The sequence below is a fragment of the Sus scrofa genome, chromosome 14 (assembly GCF_000003025.6).
Source record: "Sus scrofa isolate TJ Tabasco breed Duroc chromosome 14, Sscrofa11.1, whole genome shotgun sequence".
Taxonomy (NCBI): domain Eukaryota; kingdom Metazoa; phylum Chordata; class Mammalia; order Artiodactyla; family Suidae; genus Sus; species Sus scrofa.
Genome location: NC_010456.5, coordinates 38,848,898 through 38,872,174, shown reverse-complemented (window position 1 = coordinate 38,872,174; position 23,277 = coordinate 38,848,898). Strand labels below are relative to the sequence as shown.

Genomic DNA, 23,277 nt, shown 5'->3' with positions numbered 1-23,277 from the left:
ATATTGATTGAGCACCTACTATGCATCATGCATTGTGTCTATACTGGGGAAGAGCCTTCTAGACAGAGGAAATAGTATATGCGAAGGCCCTGTGGTGAAAGGGAGCATGAATGGGGGGTGGGATGAAGCACATGGCACAAGATCAAGCTGAGCAGGAGCAGGGAAGCAACCACACAGAGCCTTAAGACCACATCCAGGATTTTGAACTTCACCCTGAGGTCAAAGGGGAGCCATTGAGTAGTTTTGAACAGGGGACTGATCATAATCAGATTTGCCGTCTTCTCCTTTCTGTCCATACCCTCATCATCTCCCCAGGACCTGGAGACAGCTTAAGAAATAATCAGTAGTGAAGCCTCAGGCACCGTCATCCAGGCTCTCAATGATCCATTGGGAGAAAGTCATGGCTAAGAGCACAGACTGCTGAGGCAAGAGCTGGGTTGAGTTCCAGGCTGTGTAACCAGAGGCACATGTCTCAACTTCTCAGGACCACAATGTCCTTATATGTAAACAGGTGTTTGTACCATTTAGGGTTTGTTGAGGATTAAATATGCATAAGGAATTTAGGTACGGCCTGGCACCAGGTAGATGCTCTAATGCACATTGCTCATTATTAATGTTGATTCACTTTCTGATCTGTTCATTAATTATTCTCCTGACACTCGAAAGACCTTTAGGGTCATCGAAAGGCTGTTCTTATTCATTAGGCTTCATCCAAAATAGCTTCTCATGTTTCTTCTCAGTTGGCTGAAACCGGACATGGGAAAGAAGGCCAAACACAAGACTCAAATTAAGAAGAAAACCTTGAATCCCGAATTTAATGAGGTAAGATCAGTTTAAATTATCTAAAAATATAAGAAGAAGAAGTGAGAAGAAAAAGTTCCTCATCACCAGGGGGAATCAAGCCTAAGACAAACACCTTTAGATTTGGAATGTCATAGCCAAGATGCTGCATTTGGAAAGAGAATGAATTAAATCATCTCCAATGTCTCTACCAATTCTAATAGTACATAATACTGATATTTGGGGAAATAAATAGGGGAAACTGTCCCCTTTACCATCTGCCCCATTGGCACTGCCCTCTCCCTCAGTTCCCAAGGACACCCAATGCATCAAGTCCTGCTAAAGCCACTATCTGGACACCCACCAAATGTGCTCCTTCATCTGTATTCTCACTGTTACTTGTCAGACACCTAAATACTCAACTGTTTGGCACTAGGTTATGGTCCAGCCACACAGCTCTTTATATTTATTTATTTATTGCTTTTTTAGAGCCGCACCTGCGGCATATAGAGGTTCCCAGGCTAGGGGTCTAATCGGAGCTAAGGTTGCCGGCCTACCCCACAACCACAGCAACGCAGGATTCAAGCCATGTCTGTGACGTACACCACAGCTCACAGCAATGCTGGATCCTTCCCCCATCAGATTAAGGATCCCCAAGGCCAGGGATCAAACCCGCAACCTCATGGTTCCTAGCCAGATTCGTTTCCGCTGTGCCATGATGGAACCCCTGGTTTGGGGATTTTTGTCTTTCCACCTCCTCGTTTGTTTTAAAGGTGAATATGAATGAATTTTATGATTAGGTAGAAGAGTTATAGACAAAATCAGGTTATCTGAAAACATAAGCACCTAAGCCTCACATCAGTATCAGTCCCCTCAAGTAACTTTCATTTCTGAATGATGGAGAGCCAAGGAAACCACTTCAGGAGCTGAGAATGGAAGGATTGAGTTCATGGCTATCTACCTTCAAGGAAACTTAACCAGAAACAGCCATCTTAGAAAAACCCCACCAGACTTCCCAATTTCAAGCAGAGTCACTGAAAAGAGAATTACAGGGTTTGGGGGCTTTGTTATACAGAGTGTTTGTTGAAAGGGGACTGTCAGGTCTGGGGTAGAGGCCCCCTTGGCTCCAGATATGCCAAATACAAGGGCCTCCCCTTGGTCCATGAACTCTTAGGACTCAGCCTCTTAGCTCCCAATGCTGAAGGCTCAGAGAACCCTCTCACTCACATATCTTCCTCTGCTGCATCCAGGAGTTTTTCTATGACATCAAACATAGTGATCTGGCAAAGAAGTCACTGGACATCTCAGTCTGGGATTATGACATTGGCAAGTCCAATGATTATATCGGTAAGTCCTCCCAGCTCCCAGGAAAACCCCATCCTGTATCCCCCCGGGAGAGGAGGGTCTTACTCAGGGATGCAGAAGGTTGAAGGCACTGCTTTACTTTGGCAATTACATTGTCCAAATGCAAAGTCAGGACCTGTGGTCTTCATTTGGGTCCAGTTTGGGTTACAAAGCTGGGAAGATTGAGTCATAATTGGTTATTCGCTGAACACATCACCTCCAGTGGAATCATTGAGTCCCAGAAGAGTGGAGTGTGTGGCCTCTGCAAAAAATAGGGTGCAGAAGAAGTGTCCTTAATCTATTTGCAAGTCCAGGATGAATGTTTCCAGTCTACCTTCAAACAATGAGGAAGAACAGTCATTACAGGTGGAGCAAGGAGGAAATTCTAGGCGACAGATACAGCATGAGCAAATGTGTGGAGGCAGGATGGAGCAGCGGGATGAAACTGACTCTTTGGGGGTTTTTTGTTTGTTAGTCTTTTCACTTTGTTTTTTTCATACTTTAATAGTTTTATTGAAGTAGAAACTGACTCTTTGGAAATAGATGATGAGTATTTAGAGGTAGTAAGAAAGCATTTCAGTGTAGGGTGGTAACTTGAGGGTCTCATAAAATAGACAATGAAGTTATGACTTGATGCCACAGTCAGGAGCCATTGCAGCTTCTTGAGGAAGGTAGTCTGTAGGCAGAGAAGACCGGTAATGATAAGAACATCATAACAACCACCTCCAGAGAGAATGGATCCCAGGTGGTGGGAGGCGGCATCACTGCTTGGCGGCAGTCTCTCCCCAGCTAGACATTTGGGTCCATAATGAGAGTCCCATGCATCCCTCCACTCTAACCACCTCCCCCTGTCTTCTCATCTCATCCAACAGGAGGCTGTCAGCTGGGGATCTCAGCCAAGGGAGAGCGCTTAAAACACTGGTACGAGTGTCTGAAAAACAAGGACAAGAAGATTGAGCGCTGGCACCAGCTGCAGAATGAGAATCATGTGTCAAGTGATTAGGATGGTGCCCAGGTCCCAGCTCCATGCCCCAGCCTGTGCCCTGTCACCCTCAGTTCCCAGTGCACTCCGATCTCTCCTTTCTACACCTTCCACCCCACCCCTCCCAGAGCGAGCCTCTGAGGTCTCCCCCACACCTCAGACATTACCATCAAAGGCTCCCCTCTGTGTGCAGCCCCTCTCTGATCCCTCCAGAATGGAGCCGTAGGGACGGGAGTGGGGAGACTTTCACGAGGATGTGGTCGATTTATAACCTCTCAGCCTGCGTAATTTACAGAGGTTCTTCATCATTTGGGACTGTTTTTAGACCCTCCTGGCCTTGTATACACACGCAACTTGTGTCTCCTATGTTGCATCTGCCTATACCCTCAGCTGTCAGCAGGGCCAAACAAGGCTGTAAGAATGAGCATTGGGGCAGAAATAGAGCACCTGGGCTCCTACCACCTCTTCCACATTTGCCATGAAAACAGATCCCCGTGTTCAAACTCTCCACTGACTAGGAACTCACCCTTCCAGCCCCAGACACATCAGGACATGACCATGCAGAATACCTGAGGGGACTGGGTATAGCCCCCCTCTTTCAAGATGTCCCCTGTTTGCTTCCTGGCAGGAAATAGCTCCCATTCTTGACCCCCCCTCTCCTCTTTCCCTTCCCCCATCCCTAGCCACATTCAACTCCCCCTTCCTCATCTCTCCCCTCTTCTCTACTCTCACCTGTCCCCCTCTCCTTTCTCCCTCTCCAAGGGGGTAAAATAGCAAAAGCAAATAAGTGTATCTTAACGCAGCCTGACTTCCTTGCCTCCTCTCACCAGCCTGACCATCAAACGCTGAGAAACTGGCAAGACTCTGACCTTCTGTGCAGGGCTGTGCTTCTATAACCACCCACTTCTTCCCTTGGCAGAGCCAGGTGTCCTCAGGCCTTGGGCTGGCTGCTGGGGCTGCCCCAGGTGTATGGAGGCATCCCACGAGCTGTGTAGATGCTCTGCAGAGGGGCCTTCTCAGCCCTGGCCTCCCCAAGTGGGCGCAGAAGGTGTTTAAACCAGAGCTCTAGGTCCCAGGGGGCCTCTCCATAGCCCCCAGCCTTTCTCCTTCCTCCATTCTTAGTTAATGAACAAATGACCCTCTCCATTGGTCCATCGCTCAGAATCGCCTCTGGCCTGTCTCTGTCTCTATCTCTTGCACCCTCTTCATTGCGTCAGGAGAATAAGACACCATGAAGGATCTAAAACTTTAGAGAGTGACAGATCCCGACACCAAGGCATCGTTAATTGTTCAGTCTTTCTTCCTTTAAAAAAAAATTTAAAGAAGGAAAAAGCAATGAGGATAAACATTATAAGGTTCAAGGTCAGGTAATCTTCAGTGCCTGTGAGAAAGACTTGATTTTCTCCTAATTTCCAGTAAGTCTTCCCCTGTGAAAATCACCCCCCTCTGTCCAACACCCCAACATTATATATAGAGGTCATCAGATGGACATTAAACCTCTCACTTTCTCCAAACACACAGCTTTTAACCTTCTGTTTCAGTGCCCTCCACCAGTAGCTCCCTTGACAAGTCATCAGAAGTCCTTGAATTCTTGCCTTGAATAACCATTTTCTAGACACCCAGTACTTCGCCTTCTCCAAGATGACCAACCGCTTCCTGGCTGCCATCTTCCCTCCCAACCCTCTCTCTTCCCAGTGGCCCCCTCGGCACCACTTGTAGCCCGATTCCTTTTCACGGTTTGCCCTTAGGAGAAAGCAGGCTGCCTGAGTCACCCAGGCCTAACACTGGTATTGGCACTGGAATCAGCATGCAGCTCGCTCTCAGTGCCCATAGTCCGGGCGCACGCTCTCTCCCAGACAAACGTAACCGCCTCCCTGCCTAGTGCGCACACACGCCCTCTGGTGCATGCAGATCCACCCATCGCCTATCTCTGTGATGATGTAGCCAAAAATAAAGTAGGAACATCCGGGAAAACTGGTGGCCTGGGTTTTTCCTTTCTGGTTTCTGGAAGTTCTTTCTCCCTACCAAGATATATTAACATTACTTGGATATTCAATGTTTTTTTTTTTCCCTTTCCGTTTCACTTTATATTTTATTGGTGTATGGTTGACTTAACAATGTTGTGTTAGTTTCAGGTGTACGGCAAAGCGAATCAGTTATACTTGGATACTCAGCACTTAATGAACATCTACTAGGTTCCAGCCTCTGGAGATACAGCAGTAAACAAGGCAGATGTGGTCCCTGCCCCTGTGAAGTTTGCTAACTGATGGATTTATCTTGGGCAGGTGGGCTCAAGCCACCTTGGCTGACTTCCTATACTCCTGGTAGAATGCTTTTTGCTGGTGTCCACCCAATAAGAAGGCGGCAGCCTCCTCTTCTCCTTCCTACCCCAGCCTTGAGGAAAAAGTCCCTAGTGGTTGTGGAATGAGATAGTGTCAAGATTCAAAGAGACCATAAAGTTGAACCAGAACTTAGTTCAGTCAGCTCACTTACCTGACAGATAACCCAAAGCCCAGGAAAGAGAACGGCACATCCAACACCTCATGGCAGCAAAGCCAGGAAAGGAGCAGGGTCACTAGACCCCTTGGGCAACGCTGTTAATACGCTAGTTATAAGAAGGCAGATCTCTAGATGCCTCCTTTGCATTCTAGTGCTTTCCATCCTGCAGTGAGCCTTTTCACAGGTGATCCCTCACTTAGATTCTCAACAGTTCTGAAAGTAAGCTGAGCAGGTAACTAGCTTTCCAGAAGGATTCTGGGGTTTTTTGGTGTTTTTTCTTTCTTTCTTTCTTTCTTTTCTTTTCTTTTCTTTCTTTCTTTCTTCTTTTTTTTTTTTTTTTTTTTTTTTTTGTCGACTGCACTCGTGGCACATGGAGGTTCCCAGGCTAGGGGTCGAATCAGAGCTGGAGCTGCCAGCCTACACCACAGCTACAGCAACTCAGGATCTGAGCCACATCTGCGACCTACACCACAGCTCACGGCAATGCCAGATCCTTAACCCACTGAGTGGGGCCAAGGATCAAACCTGAGTCCTCATGGATACTAGTCGGGTTTGTTAACCACTGAGCCATGATGGAACTCCCCAGAAGGATCTTAAAGCTCACTATGAGTGAGATTTCTGGCCAGAAGTGCTTACACAATTCATCAGGAAGGTTGGTCCCTTCTCAGAAGGAGCTGAAAGTTCCATCCAATGGAAACTTCTTTTCCATGTCAAGTTTGAGACGGTTTCCTTTTCTCACCCCAAAAAGAGTGCTTCTCAATATTGAGGGCAAAAGTTGGCATTTTAGAATCCCCTGGGAAGATTTTTTTTCAAACACCATGCTCTCCCTTCAGATTCTGCTATATCCTGCTGGGAACAGAGGTATATGCAAAATATTTCCTGGTTGATAGCTTTCCTGGGCTTCCCACCCACATCTGACTTTGCAAACCACCGCCTAAAAGTCCACCCATTTTTTTTTCTGCAATTCAACCAGCTGCCACCAGGTGGAGAGAGGTACCATTTAGGGTTATGCAGGATTCTCAGGAAGGGCTAGAGACATTAATTGTCACTCTTTCCTGCGCTCACAGCAGATCACTAATCAATATAGCATCTTTCCCATGGAACCCACTTGAAGCATCTGCTTCCTTCTGAACATAGCACTCTACACACAGCAACTAGCACCAGTAGCTGAAACGGAGCCTAATTTCCACCTCTAAAATGGTTGTTCTGGGAGTTCCCATCGTGGCGCAGTGGTTAAGGAATCCGACTAGGAACCATGAGGTTGCGGGTTCGGTCCCTGCCTTGCTCAGTGGGTTAAGGATCCAGCGTTGCCGTGAGCGTGGTGTAGGTTGCAACGCAGCTCGGATCCGCATTGCTGTGTTCTGGCGTAGGCCGGTGGTACAGCTCCAATTCAACCTAGCCTGGGAACTCCATATGCTGCGGGAGCGGCCAAGAAATAGCACAACAACAACAAAAAAAAAAAAAAAGACAAAAGACAAAAAAATAAATAAATAAAATGGTTGTTCTCCTTCCCAAGGCACGGGGACATGCTTAACAGGCTAGGATGACTATACATGAGGAAAGTTTTCATAAATAACAGTACCCTGACTGGGCTAATTGTCATTTTATCCCCATTTAAACCAAACCAAAATTGTTGTAAGAGGCAATGTGGTGTGGAAGAGAGTACCTGACGGAAAGCACACCAGCTTTTTAATCCTTCTGTGCAACATCCAGAGTTCTCTTCTAGATTAGGACATTACCTGAGTGAGTTTCCATCGGAAAATGGGGACAACATAAGACCTCAAAGAGGTGGGACCTATTGCCAAGCTGGTCTTCCCTCAGGGTGACAAAGGTGAGGGGAAGGTCAGGCCTGTGGTCTGGTGAAAGCGGATAAGCTGGGCATTCAGCCTAGTGGATTGACCTCGGTGCTCTGAGCCCATGGATGGCCTCCTCAGTCAATCACATTTGCAAGGCATTGATCTAATAAGGATAATAATAATCCAAGCACCATGGGACAGTTGCTGTGCATGCAAAGGGATTTTTGCTTGCTCTGGCCCAAACTTGCTATGTGACTTGAGGAAGTTTTCTTCCAGTGGGTCTTAACTCCGAGCAGGATTCAAAGTGTCATGATCTTAATCGGTCCCGGGCCACAAATGTGCCTTCAATTTCCAGTGGTTAAAAGGACTTGGACTTTTCCCTGAGGTCCTGCTTATCTGTCTTGCATAAAACTCACAAGAGTGAGCCATCGATAATTTCCTGTCCCTGTTTCCTTAAAGGGAACAAGAACATAAGCCACTGCAAAGGCATGAGGGCCTAATTCTGGACTTTTCCAATTATGCACTCAAGCTTTTATGATTGTCACTCATACCTAATTCTATTCAAAGTTTTAGGGAACTTGCCTTTATTACATCTTTCCAAAGAATTCAGGGTTGGTTTCTAAGGCAGATCTCTTCCACATTCATGTTGGATTTGTTGCATATATTTTGTCGAAAGTATTTCATTAGCAAGAACAATTGCCAGAAGGCATTTGGGAGCAAAGAGAATCTTAGATATACCACAGTTTTCTATATGTAGAGAGTGTCGCATAGATGGATGTTCATCCCCTTCATGATTCCAAATGCCTTAGGCCTCAGTTAACATGTTATATAGAAAGAGTGGGAGTGTCAATTAATTGATGAGCCGGTTAAGACAAGAGTTATTCAGAAAGTTAGCTAATTGGCACGTGTAGAGCACTTCACCCAGCAACAGCGGAATATAATTCTTCTCAAGCTTCCAGACAGACCACCTTTGGGGCATAGAACACACCTTAACAAATTCAAAAGAAGATATAGCATACAAGGTATGCTCTCTACGAGACCGGAATTCAACAAAAAATCAATGAAAGAAGGTATCTGGAAAATTCCAAAATTTAGATTAAATAACACACGTCTAACTAACAGTGGTCAGAAGTCTCAAGAGACATTGAAAAATCTTTTGCACTCAAGGAAAAGAAAAAAAAATCAATTAAAATTTTGAAATGCAGGAGCTTCTGTCATGGCTCAGTGGGTTAAGAACCAGACATAGTGTCTAAGAGGATGCAGGTTTGATCCCTGCCCTTGCTCAGTGGGTTAAGGATACGGCATTACTGCAAGCTGCAGCATAGGCCACAGATGCCGCTCAAACATGGTGTTGCTGTAGCTGTGGCTTAAACCTCAACTGCAGCTCAGTTCTACACCTAGCCAAGGAAATTCCATATGCCACAGGTGCAGCATAAAAAGAAAAAAAATTGAGATGCAGTGAAAACAGTGCTAGAGGAGAATTTTTTAGCACTGAATGTACATATTAGAAGAAATATCAGAGAAAGATGAATTGGTGGAGCAAGAGGTGAGACTACTCTGCAATGATTTCATAACTGATGGAGAAAGACATGATGACTTGGCAACTCATAAAATGTTCAACACAGTGAACCTAGTATAAACTTTGAACTTAAGTTAATACTAACGTACCAATATCAATTCATTGTGCAACAGATACACCACACCAAACTTAATACAGGGGAATTACGAGTGGAGGAGAGGGGACAAAAGCGAACTCTGTACTTTTCTTCAGTTTTTCCATAAACCCAAATTCTTTAGCAATAAAGTCTATTAGTCCAAAAGGGGGAAAGTATAGACAGTGTCATTTAAGAAAAAGAGGAGTTCCCGTCGTGGCGCAGTGGTTAACGAATCTGACTAGGAACCATGAGGTTGCGGGTTCTGTCTCTGCCCTTGCTCAGTGGTTAAGGATCCGGCGTTGCCGTGAGCTGTGGTGTAGGTTGCAGACGCGGCTCGGATCCTGCGTTGCTGTGGCTCTGGCATAGAACGGTGGCTACAGCCCGATTCGACCGCTAGCCTGGGAACCTCCATATGCCACGGGAGCGGCCCAAAAATAGCAAAAAGACAAAAAAAAAAAAAAGAGAAAAGGCACACATGGTAAGAGTTTTTGTGGATGTGAGTTAACCAGAGAAAAATACCAGAAAATATCTATATCACATGTTTATAGTTGTAGTCTTTGAGGTTAGGATCATGGATGATCTTTGCACTCCTGATTTTTAGAACTTTTCTCATGGGCAGTATGAGGAAGATCATAGAGCCTGCAAAACAATTTGAAGGCAACTAAAAAAGACAATGGAAATTGTTAAAAATGTTTTACTTGCAATTTCCCTTGGGTAAAGTACTAACCTGGGTAAAAAGCAACATTTTCAGAACAAAGAAAGGCCTGATATTCTAGCTGCTGGTTAAAGCAAAGTAAGTCTCAGAAAGTAGGGGAAAGAGCAGGAGACACAGGTAGAAGGGTGTTGGATTTATGAAAGGCAAAGAACAGGGGTGTATGGCCCCCCCTTGTAAAGAAAGGGAACCAGTATCAGCCCAGACTCAGGAACAGCGCCTCCCTTTCAAGGAAGGGAAATAACAACAGCCTAGACCTAGGCCGCAGAAGAGATAGAAACTAACGGGTTTGCAGGCCACCTGTCTCTCCCATTCCTGCTTGAGCATCAAGAAGAAGCTCAGAAATACCCAAGCCATCAACGGGACAAGTTCATCGAAGACCACTCCTGCCAAACACGTGTTTCCGACGCAGGTCAAGGAAGCCATCGACATCGTCTGCGGTTTCCTGAAGGAGAGTGCTTCTAGGGGACCGCCGACCCTGTTCGCGTCTCCAAAGTTGTGAAGGTGAGTCTGGACTGCCTGGCCGGGAGAAGGTGGCGAAATGAATGTCTCTCTGGCCACAGACACAGACAGACAGACAGCAAGACTTGAGGTCCTGGGGCTCGTGGCTTCTGCCTGCTCCACGACAAATACGTAAGCACAGCTTGGAGGAGGAAGCAGCTTCTGGGCTGAGGCCTCCACTGGGAGTGTCTACCACATGCCGTGCACTTTGGACCCGTCTCTGTCGCGCCACTTCAGAGACAGGACTAGGGCAGCCAGCTCTTGCTCAGCTGCTCACCAGTACCGGCTGGGAATCACCATTTCTGCACAGCCTGAGCTGGTGAGGAGCGTAAGCTGGGAAGGCAGACAGCCCTACCGGCTGTGAAATCCTGGCAACTCACTACTATCCTCTCTGTGTCCCAGTTTCCTCACCCATAAGTCCCAGTACCTTCTAGGCTCGCAGATCAAGTGAAATAAGGCTGTCACCCACCCTGCAGGGCCAGTCATGTGCATACCACCGTGATATGGCATCAAAAGAGACAGGGAGGACAGAACACAGGCCCTGGGAAAGGCAACCAGGCTGTGAACCGCATCTCTGCCCCCTACTAGCTGTGTGAGGGGGCTGACACATCATCTCTCTCAGCGTCTGTTTCCTTCTCTGGATATGGGAGCAGCTATTAGGAGCAGCGGCGTCCCAGGGTCCTTGTGCACATTCGAGGAGTTGAGACTGGGAAGGCCTTCAGGACAGGGCGAGCACTCCAGACTCTTAGCGACTGTGCTCAGCATTTTGCTCAGGGAGGCTCTGCTCAACAATCAATGTCTGTTCTCTTTCTCATCACCTGCCTTAGGGTGGCTCCTCGGGCAAAGGCACGACCCTCAGGGCCGATCAGATGCTGACCTCGTCGTCTTCCTCACCAAGCTCACAAGTTTGAGGATCAGCTTCGGCTCCGAGGAGAATTCATCCAGGAAATTCGGAGACAGCTGGAAGCCTGTCAAAGAGAACAAAAGTTTAAAGTGACGTTTGAGGTCCAGATCCACGACGGAGAACCCCCGTGCTCTCAGCTTCGTGCTCAGCTCCCCCCAGCTCCAGCAGGAGGTGGAGTTTGATGTCCTGCCCGCCTTTGATGCCCTGGGTGAGTGCTCCCAGCCGCAAGGCGTCTCAACCTTTGTCCTATGTCAGGGCCTCTTCCTCTCCCTCTGTCTCTCTCGTGTTTCTGAACAGCAATCTCCCTTAGTTCTAAAGTCTATTAACACAGAGCCTCCGTTCTTCATGGGAGGAGATCTTAGAATCCCTCTTGGAGCGAGATAGCTGGGTCATAATCAGCCATGACCATGAATAAACAACAATGTTCACAATTTGGAGGCAACACATTCTTACAGAACACCGGCCAGGCTCACAGGTTCTACTCATGACAAGGTTTGTGAATCTATTTTTCTAAACATGAGGCAGCAACAGATGCACGCTATTCCATATGAAATAGGTAACTAGCACAGGAAATATATTCAATATCTTATAATATTGTAATATATATATATGTAGAACTGAATCACTTTGCTATACACCTGACACCAACACAATGTTGTAATCGACTATACTTCAATGAAAAAAGAATAGATAGGCATTCCCTTGTGACTCAGTGGATTAAGGACCCAAAGTTGTCTCTGTGAGGATATGGGTTCAAAGCTGCACACCTGGGGACACTTGGAATTGTAAAACTGCTTTAAGAAATAAAGTCTAGGAGGAGTTCCCGTTGGTGGCTCAGTGGTTAACAAATCCAACTAGGAACCATGAGGTTTCGGGTTCTATCCCTGGCTTCACTCAGTGGGTTAAGGATCTGCTGTTGCCGTGGCTGTGGTGTAGGTGGCAGACAGGGCTTGTTCCCGCCTTGTCATGGCTGTGGCGTAGGCTGGCGGCTACAGCTGCAATTCCACCACTAGCCTGGGACCCTCCATATGCAGCAGATGCAGCCCTACAAAGACAGAAAAAGAAAGGAAGGAAGGAAGAAAGGAGAAAAGAAATAGTCTATTAATCAAAAAGTTAAAAGTATAGTCATGACATTAAAAAGAAAAAGATCTCTGAGTGTGTGTACATGTTGGTAAATCTAGAAAAATGTCTGAAAAACTCTACACCAAAGTACTTGCAGCTGTACTCTTTGAGGTTGAGGACCAGGGTGGTCTTTATGCTTCCTGATCACTCTGACTTTGTTTCTGTTTGCAATATACATGCACTGCTGCAAAGACCATAGGAGATTATAAAATAGTTTCGTCAGCAACAAGAAAAAGGACAAGGAGGAGTTTTTCTTGCGGCTCAGCAGTAATGAACCTGACTAGGATCCATGAGGACATGGGTTCCATCCCTGGCTTGCTCAGTGGGTTAAGGATCTGGCATTGCCCTGAGCGCTGGTGTAGGTCGCAGACCCAGCTCAGATCTGGCATTGCTGTGGCTATGGTGTAGACCAGCAGCCACAGGTCCAATTCAAGCCCTAACCTGGGAACTTCCATATGTCGCCGGTGGGGATGGACCTCAAAAGACAACAAAAAAAGAACGGAGAAACCAAAAATACCTTGTTACTCCAGATTACTCTTGGGGGAAGTACCAACCGAGGTTACAAAGTACCTTTTCAGAGTTGAGTCTGAAGAAAGACCAGATGTCTGGATTGCCTGATGAAGGCACAAAGTCTGAGATAGTGGAGGAAAGAACTGGAGCCAGACAGCGTCCCGGATCAAGGAGTGTTGATTGCACAGACCAAACTCAGGACAGAGCTCCTCCCTCCCAAGGAAATGAAACTTACAACAGCCCAGACTCAGGGCAGGGCTCCAACTTCAAGGAAAGGAACCAATAGCAGCCCACACACAGGGACGAGCTCCACCTTCAGAAAGGAAACCTACAAAAGCCCAACACAAGCAACAGAAGACAGAGGGACAACACCTTCAGACAGCCTACTCACAACTCCACTCCCCTCCCGACTCTCTGCCCCAGGGTCCTGATGGAGCTGAGGCATACCCCTGCTAGGGACTAGACAATTCATCGAAGACCACCTCCTGCCAAACACGTGTTTCCGAACGCAGGTCAAGGAAGCCATCGACATCGTCTGCAGATTCCTGAAGGAGAGTGCTTCCAGGGACGCCGACCCTGTTCGCGTCTCCAAAGTTGTTGAAGGTGAGTCTGGGACTGCCTGGCCGGGAGAAGGTGGCGAAATGAATGTCTCTCTGGCCACAGACACAGACAGACAGACAGCAAGACCTTGAGGTGCCTGGGCTGTGGCTTCTGCCTGCTCCACGACAAATACGTAAGCACAGCTTGGAGGAGGAAGCAAGCTTCTGGGCTGAGGGCCTCCATCTGGGAGTGTCTACCAATGCCGGGTGCACTTTGTGACCCGTCTCTGTCGCGCCCACTTCAGAGACAGGACTAGGGCAGCAGCTCTTGCCTCAGTCTGCTCACCAGTGACCGGGCTGGGAATCACCATTTCTGCACAGCCCTGAGCTGGTGAGGAGCGTAAGCTGGGAAGGCAGACAGCCCCTACCGGCTGTGAAATCCTGGCAACTCACTTACTTACCTCCCTGTGTCCCAGTTTCCTCACCATAAGTCCCAGTACCTTCTAGGGCTCGCAGATCAAGTGAAATAAGGCGTGTCACCCACCTGCATGGGCCAGTCAGTGTGCATACCCACTCGTGATATGGATCAAAAGAGACAGGGAGGACAGAACACAGGCCTGGAAAAGGCAACCAGGCTGTGAACCGCATCTCTGCCCCCTACTAGCTGTGTGAGGGGCTGACACATCATCTCTCTCAGCGTCTGTTTCCTTCTCTGGATATGGGAGCAGCTATTAGGAGCAGCGGCGTCCCAGGTCCTTGTGCACATTCGAGGAGTTGAGACTGGGAAGGCCTTCAGGACAGGGGCGAGCATCCAGACTCTTAGCGACTGTGCTCAGCATTTTGCTCAGGGAGGCTCTGCTCAACAATCGATGTCTGTTCTCTTTCTCATCACCTGCTTAGGTGGCTCCTCGGGCAAAGGCACGACCCTCAGGGGCGATCAGATGCTGACCTCGTCGTCTTCCTCACCAAGCTCAAAGTTTTGAGATCAGCTTCGGCGCCGAGAGAATTCATCCAGGAAATTCGGAGACAGCTGGAAGCCTGTCAAAGAGAACAAAAGTTTAAAGTGACGTTTGAGGTCCAGAGTCCACGACGGGAGAACCCCGTGCCTCAGCTTCGTGCTCAGCTCCCCCAGCTCCAGCAGGAGGTGGAGTTTGATGTCCTGCCCGCCTTGATGCCCTGGTGAGTGCTCCCAGCCGCAAGGCGTCTCAACCTTTGTCCTATGTCAGGGCCTCTTCCTCTCCCTCTGTCTCTCTTGTGTTTCTGAGCTGAAATCTCTCACACTGAGAGTCCTATTAAGACAGGGCGTCTTGGAGTTCTCTGTGGCACCCAGGGTTAAGGTCTGGCATTGTCACTGAAGCAGCTCGGGTCACTGCTGTGGCAGGGGTTGGATCCAAGGGAGGTGACATTGAACCTGAGCCCGAGGGAGGAGAAGCAACCAAGCCAGAAAGATCTGGGGGTTCCAGGAAGAGGAAACGGCAAAAGGCCAAAGGCCCTAGGACAAGCATGAGGTTGGCTTCTGTGTGTGTGTGTGTGTGTCTTCTTTGGTCTTTTTAGGGCCACACCTGCAGCATGTGGAGGTTCCCAGGCTAGGGGTCGAATGGCAGCTACAGCTGCTGGCCTACACCACAGCCACAGCAACGCTGGATCCTTAACCCACTGAGCGAGGCCAGGGATCGAACCTGCAACCACATGGCTCCTAGTCGGATTCGTTTCCACTGCACCATGATGGGAACTCCGAGGTTGGCATATCTGAGGAAGAGACATAACCAGGGGAGTGAGCGGCAAAGGACCAAGGCAGGGAGGTGAGGTGGGAGGGGCGGCGGGAGACAGGTCACACCAAAGCTCCTGGGCCACTGTGAGGACTTAGGGTTTGATCCAGATGTCCTGGGAGGCAAGAGTGGAATGATTAGGTTTTAAAGGCCTCTGGGGCCCTGGGTGGAGAGTGGGCTGTGGAGGACCCAGCGAGGAGGCTGCTGCCAGGTCTGCTGTGTCCAGGTGAGAGGTGATGGTGGCTTGGGTGGGGTGACAGCAGGGGCGATGGGAGAGGGGACACTAGGGATGGACTCCAGGCCTCCTGGCTCGGGGCCTGCTGGCCTTTCCACTGCACCCTGGGCCAGGGAGCTTGTCTCCCCGCCCCCAGCCCACCCCACCCCACCCCAGGGTGACTGAAGGAACCTCAGAGAAGAGCCGGCCTCTGCACATTATGGCTTCATTCCCAACAGGTCAGTGGACCCCGGGCTACAAACCCAACCCGGAAATCTACGTCCAGCTTATCCAAGAGTGCAAGTCCCTAGGGAAAGAGGGCGAGTTTTCCACCTGCTTCACGGAGCTGCAGCGAGACTTCCTGAGGAACGACCAACCAAGCTGAAGAGCCTCATCCGCCTTGTCAAGCACTGGTACCAGACGGTATGGTGGGTCCCTTCTAGACAGAGAGCCGAGGAGGAGGAGGGGGAGGAGGAGGGAGAGAAGGAAGAGAGTGAGGACCCAGGGTGGGGGCAAGGAGGAGGGAGGGATGTGGGGAGAAAGCAAGGATGAGACAGTGGGAAGCGGGAAGAAGGAAGTGACGGAGGAGAGAGGTGTCGGGAGGAGAGGAAGGAGAAGAGGGACCAGGAAGGATGTGGGAGGTGGGAGGAAATGAACAGAGAAATGGAGAGGAGGGAAAGAGCATGACGGAGGGGAGAGGGCAGGGAGCAAGGAAGGAGAGGATGAGGGGAAGAAGATGGAGGAGCAGAGGTTGTGGAGGTGGGGGCGGGGGGGTGGGGGGGAGAAGAGGGGACAAGGGTAGGGCCCAGGACAGGTGCCAGTGAACCCAGGTCCCTCATTCCTCCTGATCTTCCCACATTGGGAAATGACAGAGAACCCCGTCCGTTCAGTTACTCCCGACTAAACCATCATGCGTTCTTCTCTCTTTCACACACACACACACACAAACACACCCATCCAACCAGTCTGCAGATGACTTGGTCTTTATCTAAACTATATCCTTCATTGTCATCAACTGTCACCCGCTCTGTCACTCACTTCCTGATCCAAGTCTTCTTAGGAGGCTCACAGGATCTGCCCTTAACCTCTCTGAACGCCTGTCCCTGCTCCCACCACTCCCCAAGGCCATGCTCTCCTCCTCATTAATCTTCCAAAAAGGAAATTCTGCTCCAGCCTCAGGGCCTTTACATGTGCTTATTTATTAGTTTATTGTCTGACTCCCCACTGAAATGTACACGTGAAAAGAGATTTGTGTATTTCAGTCACTGCTGTGTCCCCAGACATGAGAGCAGTGCCTAGCACATAACAGATACTCTGTAAAGAACTGTTGATTGCATAAGTGCTATGACCACACACACACACACACACACATGCACACCTTTATGTCCACTTCCAAGCTGTCTGAATTTGGGCAAGTGACTTAGTCTCTTATGCTTCCTGTTTTCTCACTTGCAAAGAGGAAGATGGCACAGCAATGGTACATCCCATACTGTGGTCCCTCACATGCAGATTGCTTGGGTAGTATGCACACTGAGCAATATTAATTCCTCAAATCCATGAGCATGGTGTACCTCTCCATTTATTATTGTCGTCTTAAGTTTCTTTCATCAAAGTATTATACGCTTCGGGGTACAGGTCTTTTACCTCTGCAGTTAAACTTATTCCTAGTTTTTTATTCTTTTTTGATGTAATTGTAAATGGGATAATTTTAAAATTTCTCTTTCTGATAAAGGCTTGCTTTTCACATAGAGAAATGCAACCAACTTCCTTGTATTTTGTTTGTATCCTATAATATTCCTGTAATTAGTTCTAGAAGTTTTTTGGTGGAGTTTCAAGGGATTTCAATATATATTATTATGACATCTGCAGATAGTGACAGTTTAACTTCTTCCTTGTTTAATTTGGATTCATTTTGTTTCTTTTTCATGTCAGGGAACACGACTTGCAATACTATGTTTACTAAACATGGGGAGAGTGGGCATGTTTGTCCTGTTCCTGACCTTAAAAGACAAGCTTTCAGCCTTTCGCCATTGAGTAGGATATGATCTGTGGGTGGATCATATACGGCCAATACTGTGTTACCTTCCCTCCAAACCCACTTTGTTGAGAACTTGTATAATTAATGGATGTTGGGTTTTCTCAAGTATTTTTCCCACATTCTGTGGAGATGATCACATGCTTTTTATCCAATTGCTTGATTTGTGGCTATTGAGCCATCCTTGCATCCCTGGCATGTAACCAGCTCTTCACAGTGGATGATCTTTTAAGATATTGCTGAATTCGCTTTGCTAATGTTTTGCGGAGGATTTTTGCCTCTATGATCATCGGGCCTATAATGTTCTTTTTTTGTAGTATCTCTGTCTGGTTTTAGTATCAGGGTACTGTTTTCATAGAATGAGTTTGAAATCGTCTCTTCCAATTTTTGGAACAGTTTGAGAAGAATAGGCATTAACTCTTCTTCACACAAAAGCTGAACAAACCCATTTTTCTAATTTTGTTTCCCTTTCTCAGTGTAAGAAGACTCATGGAAATAAACTGCCCCCACAGTATGCCCTGGAGCTCCTGACAGTCTATGCATGGGAGCAAGGAAGCGGGAAAACAGATTTTAGCACAGCTCAGGGATTTCAGACTGTTTTGGAATTAGTCCTAAAGCATCAGAAGCTTTGCATCTTCTGGGAAGCATATTATGACTTTAAAAACCCTGTCATTGGACGATATCTGACGAGCAACTCAAGAAACCCAGGTACTCTATCCCCGCATGGCTCGGCTCCCCCCATAAATGAACCTCTGATTACAGCTGTGGCAGCTTGGAAAGGGAGCAAGTGGGACGGTTCCACATTTATTGATCATGGCCTTCCAGTCCCTGTTCTGGGCTCTTTTCTCCTACCATCTGGTTTAAATAATAATAACCTCCAAGCCTGTGAGGCAAGCACTATGCTACCCACTCTACAAGATGACTGACGTTGGAGAAATAAGCGCTTGCCCAAGCCTCAACAATAAAATGGGTGGAAGAGCTGAAATGTGACTGAAAGAACAATAGCCACAGCAATGATAATAATTGTTCCCAGGAACTAAGAGCTTGCTGTAAGACTAACACACTCTCATAGGAGTGTAAAATGTTGCTTTTCAAAACTGACATGTGGAGGTCCCGTGGGCGCTCAGCGGTTAACGAGTCTGACTGGCATCCATGAGGACGCAGGTTGGATCCCTGGCCATGCTCAGTGGGTTAAGGATCTGGAATTGTTGTGAGCCGTGGTGTAGGTCGCAGACGTGGCTCGGATCTGGCATTGCCGTGGCTGTGGCGTAGGCCAGCAGCTACAGCTCTGATTCGACCCCTAGCCTGGGAACCTCCATATGCCTCAGGTGCAGCCCTGCAAAAAAACAAACAAACAAACAAAAAAACCACTGACATGTATTGACGCCTTATTATGTTCCAGTTACTGTGCTGAGCATTCCACTTGCTTGTCTAGCTCCTCATACAACGTCCTTTGAGGGAAGTATGTGCAAACCTCCCCATTTCACAGATGAGGATACTGAGGATTCGAGATTCAGGGTGAATCTCACTGTAAGTCTCACCAATCAGGGTGAGAAATGAAATTCAAAGCCAGGTCTATCAAGGCCCAAGTGCAAGGCTCTTCCTTCTGCTCACTGCCCTTTCACAGGGCAGGGCACCAGGACACATACCAAGGAGCAGTGCCCTGCTGGGCCCCTCCTGCTGCCCTGAGTCCCAGTCTGCCCAAGGTTGGGATTTTGCTCTGCCAGGAGCCCTAGACGCCCAGACACAGCCCAAGTACTCATCTCTCTCTATCTAACTGTTGCTCTTCAGGCCTGTGATTCTGGACCCGGCTGACCCTACAGGCAACGTTGGTGGTGGAGACACATACAGCTGGCAGCAGCTGGTAGAAGGGGCACTAATCTGGCTGAATTATCCGTGCTTTTTGAAATGGAACAGGTCACCGGTGGGATCCTGGAATGTGTCGGTGAGACCTTCTGCTTCTTCTCCATTGTCCTCCCCCACCCCCACACAGCTCGGGGTGCGTAGATGGGGACCATTCTCTCCAAAGAAATTGCCTCTTGCTAGAGGTCCCTCATATTCATAGAGTTTCAGGCTGTGCTCTCTCTTTTACAGCCATTTTGGCCCCATTCAGAGGGTTCCTGGATTTCTCACATCCCTTATCCAGAATTCGTTCTTTAAGGAATGCCTTCTTGGCCAGTACTAACATTTTTAATAGCTCCAGTTGGCTCATTCCACTGAGAAGAAAAACAAACAATAACAACCACCACTTAATGAATACCTGCTTTGGACTCAGGTTCTGTTCTAAGCCTCTTAAAATGCATTGTTTCATGAAATCCTCAGCACACCCTATGAGATGTGTCCTCTCCTCCCATCTAACAGATGAGAAAAGGAAGCTCAGAGAGGTGAAGTCAGGAGTTCCCGTCATGGTGCAGTGGTTAACAAATCCGACTAGGAACCATGAGGTTGCGGGTTTGATCCCTGGCCTTGCTCAGCGGGTTAAGGATTCGGCATTGCCGTGAGCTGTGGTGTAGGTTGCAGATGCAGCTCGGATCCCGCGTTGCTGTGGCTCTGGCGTGGGCCGGTGGCTACAGCTCCGATTAGACCCCTAGCCTGGGAACCTCCATATGCTGTGGGAGCAGCCCTAGAAAAGGCAAAAAGACCAAAAAAAAAATAAAAGAGAGAGAGAGAGAGGTGAAGTCACCTGCTCAAGGCCACTCAGCTGGAGTGGGTGATCTAGGATTCCAACTCGGTGGACTCCAAGCCAGTGCTTATTCCACTGAGCTAACCAGCCTGCTTGGCATCCTCCTCCCCCAAAATCATGTGACAAACAAGGGACTCGGTGCAGCTGAGGTCCTGGGCATGTCACACAGCTACCTAGGGGCAGAGAGCTCCCTCTTTCCACCCCAGGAATAGGGTGTCTTGCGCATGCCGGGGTCAGAAGTATTGATGATGTCATAGGTGGGTTTCCTAGGAAACAGAGTCTGGGGTGAAGCTCAGTGTTCAGGATGTCTTGGGGGCAGAGCAGTGGAACTGACCCCCTGTGTAAAGGAGGGTTGCAAGGGGAGAGGCACAGCTGGGATGAAGCCCCCGCCGAGCTCAGCCCACCCCACTGGGGAGCCCTTGAGCTCCAACAGCCTTCAGAGTTGTCCTGAAGGACCCGACTTCCTTGTCCTGAGTGGCCAGGTCTTCATCGCCCCACATGGATTAGCCACTGAATGTGGACAACTCAGGAGAGGGTGTGGCCTTCCTCATGGGGGGCCCAGGTGGCATGTCACAGTGTCCACCATAAATGTTCACTGGGACCAAAGCCACGGTGGGATGGCTGGCTCATCAATGTGATCATGTGCTTTCCCTTTCAGCCTGAGGCCAAGGCCCCTCCACAGGAGGAAGATATCTAGACGTGCACCAGAGCATCTTAAGAGTGAGGTCCCTGGAGCCGCCTGGACCAGCCCCCTCATCCCTAGGGTCGGGGCCCGGAGCCTTCATCCCTAGAGGGCCATGAGTTGGTGTCAGACCTGGCACCAGAATCCAGGTCTTTGACCCCCTTGCTGCTATTCCGTGTCTGTCTCCTTTCACAGAGAGTATTTCCCCATAGGCCTCTCCCCACCAGAGAGGAGAGGTCTCTAAGCCACAACAGGAAAGACTTAGACAAGAGTGGAACCCCAGCCTGGACTTTCTTCTGTGTACCTGGTGGAGAGTTATGGTCCAAAGTATCGTCATTACAATAAAAATAGGAGTTCCTCTTGTGGTTCGGTGGTAATGAATCTGACTAGTATCCATGAGGACCAGGGTTCACTCCCTGGCCTCACTCAGTGGGTTAAGGATCCAGCGTTGCCATGAGCTGTGGTGTAGGTTGCAGACACGGCTAGGATCTGGCATGGCTGTGGCTGTGGCTGTGGTGTAGGCCGGCAGCTGCAGTTCCAATTTGACCTATAGCCTGGGAACTTACATATGCCACATGTGGGGCCCTAAAAAGACAAAAAATAATAATAAAATATAACATAATACAATATAATATAATAAAAATAGTATCAAATACCATTTGTTGGGTGTTAATTAACCACAAGGCACAGGGCCAAGAAGTATCTCTGCATAGTGTGTGCATGTGTGTGTGCGTGTGTGTGTGTGTGTGTGTGTGTGTGTGTGTATCCAGTGATTCAGCTACAAATATTGAGCACCTGCTATGTGCCAAACATCGTTCTGAGCACTGGAACATAGCGATGAGCAAAGCAGACACAAATCCCTGCCTCATGGAGCTGTCATTTTGTGGAATATTTACTATTGGATAGACTAGGATCCTTCCAGTTTTCAATTACGAATAATCCTTGAGACAAACATCTTTGGTTCATCCTTTGTCCACATCTCTGATTATTTATCCAGGGAATATTTTAGAACTGCCCTGTTTAATACAGTAGTCACTAGTCATACATGTTGATTGAAATGTAGCTCGACCCAATCAAGATGGGCTCAACTTGGAGTTCCTGTCATGGCGCAGCAGAAATGAATCCAACTAGGATCCATGAGGTTGTGGGTTCAATCCCTGGCCTTGTTCAGTGGGTTCAGGATCCGGGGTTGCCTTGAGCAGTGATGTAGGTCGCAGATGTGGCTCAAATCTGGTGTGGCTGTGGTGTAGGCCAGCAGCTACAGCTCTGATTCAACCCCTAGCCTGGGAACCTCCGTATGCCACAGGTGTGGCCTTAAAAATTGAAAAAACAGATAAAAGATGTGCTCAACTTTGTTTCTTAATTTTCTGATCTCATTTTTTTTTTTTTGCTGTAAATTTGTACTGCTTGTACGACCCCAAGAAACAATAAAGCAGTTTTTCTTGCACAAGAATTTTTAATAAGTATATCTCTCAACTGAGCTCTGATAGTCTGTGCAAAGCCGGCCAGCCTGGGTTATAGACAGCTCTAGGGTGCTGGTATTGGGAGCTCTTGGTTCAAGTCCAGATTCGTGAGATTTGGGAACAGAGGAGCAAGCTCTGTGGGCTGGCAGAAATGCTGATATGAAAACAGAAGCACCTGAGGCAGAAATTTCTGATTCCCCTGAGAGAAAGCCCTACCAGGAGCAACGTCCTGCTGGGAAAACGAAACTGGGCAGAGCTCCTGTTTAGCCAAAGGAGATAAGGGTGGAGTCCTTCCCTGCTCCCCACCCCACCCCCCTTGAGGAAGCTCCTTGCTGTATCCTATAGCAGCTGCACCGTTTACAACCCCTTCAGCAATAAATGGGGTTTTAGTTTCTCCACATCTTTGCTAAGACGTTTTGTTTGTCATTTGGATTATAGTCATCCTGGCTGGTGTAAAAGTTATAGACTCAAAATAATCAGGTCTGCTACACAAGGTCAGGACCCTACTTGGGAAAGAACGGGATCCTGACACATAGACTAGGGGAGTAAGGGTCAGAGTCCCTGAAAATCTTGAATCTCTAGATTCCTCTGAACCTGGGGCTCGTAATAATCCCAACCACCCCTCTTGTTAAAAGTTGACAGACAGGAGTTCCCTTAGTGGCTCATGGTTAACGAACTCGACTAGGATCCATGAGGATTCAGGTTCGATCCCTGGCCTCACTCAGTGGGGTTAAGGATCTGGTGTTGCCGTGAGCTGTGGTGTAGGCCGGCACCTGCAGCTCCAATTCATGGGTGCAGAGCTAAAATGCAGGAAAAAAGAAGTTGACATATGAAATTCATCATCACAGCAGAGAAGGGGTCTGTGTGTGCTTTCTGGGAGCTGCCTGGGAGGTTCATTTTCATGGGTCTGGACACAAGAGTTGCATGTCTGTCTCCCCTCTAGCCTGTGCACTCCTGGGCTTGTTTTTCATCCATGCTGGGTGGGGTAAGTGCCCAGGGAAATCCAATAGGTATCCATGTGTGTGCTGAGGAACGAGGCACACAGAAGCGGACCTTTTTTGTTGTTGTTGTTGTTGTTGTTGTTGTT

General features: G+C 48.2%; 2 protein-coding genes across 6 annotated transcripts in view; both read left to right on the top strand.

The window, feature by feature from the left end:
- RPH3A (rabphilin 3A) overlaps nt 1-5,080 on the top strand; it is a 294,958-nt gene extending 289,878 nt beyond the window's left edge. For all 5 annotated transcript variants that reach the window (XM_021072395.1, XM_021072394.1, XM_021072396.1 and 2 more), the window contains 3 exons: nt 741-822; nt 2,031-2,127; nt 2,997-5,080. In XM_021072395.1, the coding sequence (XP_020928054.1) occupies nt 741-822; nt 2,031-2,127; nt 2,997-3,127 (310 nt within the window). In that variant the 3' untranslated portion in view covers nt 3,128-5,080. The remainder of the gene's footprint in view (nt 1-740; nt 823-2,030; nt 2,128-2,996) is intronic.
- On the top strand, nt 4,748-21,092 carry OAS1 (2'-5'-oligoadenylate synthetase 1). The gene is given in 14 exon segments (XM_021073680.1): nt 4,748-4,821; nt 4,989-5,061; nt 10,046-10,220; nt 10,223-10,272; nt 11,097-11,124; nt 11,127-11,168; nt 11,171-11,279; nt 11,281-11,381; nt 15,567-15,692; nt 15,695-15,750; nt 17,839-18,046; nt 18,049-18,070; nt 19,154-19,307; nt 20,704-21,092. Coding segments are annotated over 14 exon segments (1,257 nt in total). The 3' UTR covers nt 20,743-21,092.